General features: G+C 55.3%; 1 protein-coding gene across 1 annotated transcript; it reads left to right on the top strand.

Annotated features, from left to right (window-relative positions):
• The first annotated feature begins 1,074 nt into the window (after positions 1-1,074).
• Positions 1,075-5,513, top strand: LOC127312105 (probable alpha-glucosidase Os06g0675700). The gene is made up of 4 exons (XM_051342565.2): positions 1,075-1,377; positions 2,636-3,306; positions 3,391-3,621; positions 3,699-5,513. The coding sequence occupies exons 1-4, from the start codon at positions 1,157-1,159 to the stop codon at positions 5,225-5,227; spliced, it is 2,652 nt and encodes an 883-aa protein (XP_051198525.1). The 5' UTR covers positions 1,075-1,156; the 3' UTR covers positions 5,228-5,513.
• Positions 5,514-6,182: the final 669 nt, after the last annotated feature.

The raw sequence follows: 6,182 nt of genomic DNA, 5'->3' as shown, positions 1-6,182 counted from the left end.
GCCCTCCAGCAGCATCGTCGGAGAAGACCGAGAAGAAGGGCCTCGCCACAGCCCCGGCAACCACGGGCCAAGCCAGCGCGAACTGGGCGATCTCGAGCTGGCCCGCCGGAGCCCATCTGGGCCCGAGCGCGTGCCGCCATGCCCCGCCCCGCCAGCGCCGCCGCACCACCGCCGCTCCCCGCCCGCGCGCCAACGCCTCCACCAGCGCCCGACGAGCTCCCTCTCGCCAGGGGACGCGGGAGGGAAAGGAGAACCGCCCCGCCGCCACCTTCCCCGGGGAGCGCGCGGCTTTGCCGGCCTCCGGCGGCGGCGAAGCAGGGAGGAGAGGTATAGGAGGGACCATCGGCGGCGGTTAGGGTTTCCCCCGGTCGCCGCAGGAGGGCGACGCGTGGGGGGGGAGGGGCTTCTCGTGTTCTCACGGTGACTATTTGAGAGAAGATGATTGTGTTGTTTTGTGTTTCTCGATTTTCCGTCACGTTGCAACGCACTTACAATCTGATCTTATTAGTATGATTGTCTTTGCTATAAATAGAAGAAGATGTGACAAACACTATAACGGTTGATAATATATTTTTCTGGTGCAACGCATGGTAATATTTTAAAAAACTCATACATAAAATACTTTTGTGTTATTATTATGATTTCGTAGCGAAGCAGAGGTAATTTGCTAGTATATATAGGAGTAATTATAAGTTAAAACCATCGAAATTAAATTCATCGAAATTTAAGCTGCCTTTTAGCTTTTAGCTCACTGATCACGTCAACCCAGCTTTACAGAAAACGCATGGCTCGTCTGCAAGATTATATAAAGAAAAAAGGTGTTGAAAAACTGATCTGTATCCACGTGCTGTTTTTTTTTTTTTTTAACAAAACTTGCTGTTTCAGTCCAGCTCTCTTTTTCATAAACAGATCTTCCCCTCCACACCAATCACGAGAACGAGCAATATATTTTCCCAGCTCGCTGGATCGATTTCGAGAGTGAGTCCACACCGCTAAAGTCGCTATCGATCACCTGCCCGATTGATCGATCGCCACTGCTCTGCTTATTTATACTGGCGCGAATCCCGTCACTCATTATTAAGTATTCAGCTGGCCCGCTGCCGGTCTCCTTGCGCTGCACACACCGGTGTCGTCTTCGCTTCGCGTGCGTTCTCTGATGGCGACGCCGCGCTCTGCGCCAGCTAGCTGTCTGCTCCTCCTGCTCCTCCTCGCCGTCGGCTCCCTCGCCGTGTCGCGGGGCGATGACTGCTGCGGGTACAACGTCGTGTCGGTGGCCGGGTCGGGGAGCGCGCTGTCGGCGCGGCTGGAGCTCGCCGGCGAGACGCCGGCGCTCGCGGAGCTCGGGCCAGACGTGCAGAGGCTCTCCCTCACTGCAAGGCAAGTATGATATGATCGCACCATTGACTAGGGTACGATGAGCTTTAGCCTCGTGATCACTTGAGATCATTCAGTGTAGTGTGTAGAGTACTGTAGGGGGTACAGAGCTAGAGTATTTGGGAGGGGGTGGAGTTAGTATTGCTTCAGGAAAAGATCCCAATTGTTTGTGATTTTTCTTCATTTCCATGTAAGATTAGAGCTGATTTAAGAAATGATTGGGACTATTCACTCCATTCCGTTTTAATCGACACGAGCTAGCTAGCTATTCAATGGAACACCACCCCAAGCTAGTGTCGATTTAATCGGAACAGAGGGGTACCTACCAGATAGTAAGTGCTACAAAAGACAGACGTGCAAAAATGCTGAAGTGTTCGAACGATCAAACGATCACACTGGAACTCGAACCCCACAAGCCAGAAAAATGCTGGAATTTTGGGTGGGAGTGGAATTAGTATTGCTTCAGAAAAAAATCCCAGTTGTTTGTGATTTGTTCATGTTTCGTAAAGAGTAATGATTAGGAAAACTTAGTGGACAGTAAGTGCTACAGGAGATTGCTGGAGCTAAGGATGTCAATTTTACCCACGGGTACGGGTATGCTGGACTTAAGGATGGCAATTTTACCCACGGGTACGGGTATCCATGGACACCGTACCCACATGGGTACTTTTTAATGCCCTTAGGTAGTACTCATATCCTGCCCGCTAAGTCATGGGTAGGGCACGGGTATGGCCTCGTACTCGCGGGTATACCCATACCCTGCCCGTTTATTTTCAATTTCTTATGTGACACGTCAAATTTTGTTGACTTATGAGTTAAAATATGAGAATGTGCTTTTTATATTTTGTTAATTTTTATGTACTCAACTACCTGTTATTGAGTTGAGATAATTTATTTTTTTAATCAAATTTGTTGTCAAGAAATGTAAAATTGTGAGTGGCTTGTATACAATTTGACCTACCCACCAGGTATAGGCATGGGTAAAGTTTTATACCCATAGATATGGATATAGGTAGAAGTTTATATCCATTACCTATCCATACCATACCGATTGCCATCCTTTGCTGGAGTACAGGGCAAAAAGAGTACTTAACCGACACCCAGAAAGAGTGAAGTGTTCTGACGATCAAACGATCACAGAATCTCCCGCTCCGGAGGCGAGCGCCTTATCCATTAGGCCATGCGACCACTTCATTGATAAATTCGTAATCTCGATTTATATTACTTTGCTCACCGTTTGCGTTTGTCATGCCGTTGGCAGCCTGGAGACGGACACCAGGCTGCGCGTTCGCATCACCGACGCCGACCACCCACGATGGGAGGTGCCACAGGACATCATCCCGCGCCCCGCACCGGAGGAAGTCTACCTCAACATGCCGCTCCCGGGCAACGGCGACTCCTCCTCGCCGCCGCGCACCCGCGTCCTGTCCACCGCGGGCTCCGACCTCGTCTTCACCATCCACGCCTCCCCGTTCCGCTTCACCGTCTCCCACCGCTCCACCGGCGACGTGCTCTTCGACACCTCCCCGACCCTCGTCTTCAAGGACCGGTACCTGGAGCTCACCTCAGCGCTGCCGGCGGGCCGCGCCTCGTTGTACGGCCTCGGCGAGCAGACGAAGCGCAGCTTCCGGCTGCGGCACAACGACACCTTCACGCTCTGGACCGCCGACATCGCCGCCTCCAACGTCGACCCCAACCTCTACGGCTCGCACCCCTTCTACATGGACGTGCGCCCCCCGGGAGCCGCGCACGGCGTGCTCCTCCTCAACAGCAACGGGATGGACGTCCTCTACGGCGGGTCCAGCGTCACCTACAAGGTCATCGGCGGCGTCCTCGACTTCTACTTCTTCGCCGGCCCGTCCCCGCTCGCCGTCGTCGACCAGTACACACAGCTCGTCGGCCGCCCTGCGCCCATGCCGTACTGGTCGTTTGGTACGAAACTGACATTGCATTCTTCTTATTGCTCTTGCCACTCTGTTTCTTGAACGTGCGTGGCATGGTGGCATGGCGCTGCAGGGTTCCACCAGTGCAGGTACGGCTATCTGAATGTGGATGACCTCAAGGGCGTGGTGGCCGGCTACGCCAAGGCCAAGATCCCGCTGGAGGTCATGTGGACGGACATCGACTACATGAACAAGTTCCAGGACTTCACCCTCAATCCGGCCAACTTCAGCTTCGCCGAGCTCCGCCCGTTCGTCGACAAACTCCACCAGAACGGACAGAAATACGTCCTCATCCTAGACCCAGGTACGTACACAACGGCTGATCAAATGTACTCCCAAGAATGGTAAAAAATGGTGGCTGATCGATCTAGTCATGTGCAGGGGTCAGCATCGACCCGACGTACGGGACGTTCATCCGTGGGTTGCAACAGGACATCTTCCTGAAGCGGAACGGCACAAACTTCCTCGGCAACGTGTGGCCGGGCGACGTCTACTTCCCGGACTTCATGAACCCGCGCGCCGCCGAGTTCTGGGCTAACGAGATCTCCCTGTTCCGGCGCACCATCCCCGTCGACGGGCTGTGGATCGACATGAACGAGATCTCCAACTTCTACGATCCGGTCCCGCTCAACGCGCTCGACGACCCGCCGTACCGGATCAACAACAGCGGCGTGCACCGCCCCATCAACAACAAGACCACGCCGGCATCCGCCGTGCACTACGGCGGCGTCTCCGAGTACGACGCGCACAACCTCTTCGGCCTCCTCGAGTCTCGCGCCACCAACCACGCGCTGCTCCGGGACACCGGCCGCCGCCCGTTCGTGCTCAGCAGGTCCACGTTCGTCGGCTCCGGCCGGTACACCGCGCACTGGACTGGAGATAATGCCGCCAGCTGGACCGACCTCCGCTACTCCATCAACACCATGCTCAGCTTCGGCCTCTTCGGCGTGCCCATGATCGGCGCCGACATCTGCGGCTTCGGCGGCGACACCACCGAGGAGCTCTGCGGGCGGTGGATCCAGCTCGGCGCCTTCTACCCGTTCGCCAGGGACCACTCGGCGATCGGCACCGTCCGGCGAGAGCCGTACCTGTGGGCGTCGGTGGCGGCGTCAGCGAGGAAGTCGCTCGGCCTCCGGTACCGGCTGCTCCCGTACATGTACACGCTCATGCACGAGGCGCACACCACGGGGGCGCCCATCGCGCGCCCGCTCTTCTTCTCCTACCCGGAGGACGTCGCCACGTACGGCGTGGACAGGCAGTTCCTGCTCGGCCGCGGCGTCCTCGTGTCGCCGGTGCTCGAGCAGGGCGCCACCACCGTCGACGCATACTTCCCCGCCGGCCGGTGGTTCTGCATCTACAACCACTCGCTCGCCGTCGACACGCGCTCCGGCGAGCGCGTGACGCTCCCTGCTCTGCCGGACTCGCCGTACGTGCACGTTGCCGGCGGCAGCATCCTCCCGCTGCAGCAGAGCGCGATGACGACGGCCCAGGCTCGCCGGACGCCGTTCCACCTCCTGGTCGCGCTCGCGGAGGACGGCACGGCCGCCGGGGACCTGTTCCTGGACGACGGCGAGTCGCCGGAGATGGGCGGGGCGAGAAGCGAGTTCAGCCTGGTGAAGTTCAGCTGCGCGACGTGGAGCGACGGCAAGATCAGGTTGAGGTCGCAGGTGGTGCACAACTCGTACGCGCCGAGCCGGACCCTGGTGATCAGCAAGGTGGTGATCATGGGGCTCCAGTCAACAGAGCCGGCCAGAAACTTCGCCGTCTATGTCAACGGCGCGGCGGTGCAGTTCAATAGGGCAGTCAGCACCAGTTACAGGAGCAGAGGAGGGCTCGGCGCCGCCCACGTCGGCGGGCTGTCTCTCGTCGTCGGAGAGGAATTTGAGCTGAAGGTCGCCATGTCCTATTAAGCTTTAGACAGTTTGAGCATTGGTGTATAAGATTGGATTGAATAAAGACGAGAAATTGAGGCCCAAATATATGGCACGATCAAGGCATCAAAAAAAAAAATCGAAGTTTATCAAGGCATCAATTAGTTGATCGTTCTAGCAATTTAGTTCATTAACTGTCATATGTGAAGCAATTCTTGTACTATCACAAATGTTCAGTGTGCACAGAAGGTAAACATTTTTCACCTTGAGATGAGTCAGACGCTGCTGTCATTCTTGAAAAATGAAAATTCATCATGAGCACTCATTTGATGGTGCAAAAAGCTTTTTATTCCTTTGTGTAGAATTTTAGATAATAGCAATCCACTTGTATAAGATCGATAATATGGGGAATATTATTTGCCGCTTGAAAGGTTTCAATTTGGCCACTATATAAACCACTAGGATTATCTACGTCAATACCTGACACCTAGCTCTTCAGCTATGCAGCTACTGCACCGTCCTCATCAGAAAAAAATATATAGTTTCCTCATTGCGGCTACTACGTCTAGTCCAGATCAGATGCAGGCCGCTCATGAGGAAGCTGCATGCTGGATATATCCTCCCGGGGAAGATGATCCAGCTGAGAACCTTCTCCCTCGGCGTGGACTGCGCCCCCGGACGTGGAATCATTTTTTAGCAATGGCAACTGGCAAGGTGCACTTCCTGTTCTTCCGGAAGACGAGGTAGAGACCATCCATAGAACTCCGCGATCGCCTCGATCATATCATCCGTTAGGGGTAGCTCATACATCTTGTGGTAAACTTCCAGGGCCGCCACCGACGGCGCCTCATCTCCCGTGATCAGACCAAGCTTGCGCATGAGGTTCCAAGGTCTGAATCAGGCGCTGATGATCATGCTGCCTAAGCGCCCGGATGCGGCGGCGCTGGGTGACTACCGGCCGATTAGTCTTATACACGTCTTCGCCAAGCTGGTG

Source organism: Lolium perenne, chromosome 7 (assembly GCF_019359855.2).
Source record: "Lolium perenne isolate Kyuss_39 chromosome 7, Kyuss_2.0, whole genome shotgun sequence".
Lineage (NCBI taxonomy): Eukaryota > Viridiplantae > Streptophyta > Magnoliopsida > Poales > Poaceae > Lolium > Lolium perenne.
This window is presented reverse-complemented; position numbering and strand designations above follow the sequence as displayed.

Bases quoted from the DNA above. Each gene is read 5' to 3' on its own strand.
- LOC127312105 (XM_051342565.2), top strand. From the start codon at position 1,157: ATGGCGACGCCGCGCTCTGCGCCAGCTAGCTGTCTGCTCCTCCTGCTC. The intron at 1,378-2,635 runs GCAAGTATGATA...TGCCGTTGGCAG, and splicing joins AGGCTCTCCCTCACTGCAAG to CCTGGAGACGGACACCAGGC. The intron at 3,307-3,390 runs GTACGAAACTGA...ATGGCGCTGCAG, and splicing joins CATGCCGTACTGGTCGTTTG to GGTTCCACCAGTGCAGGTAC.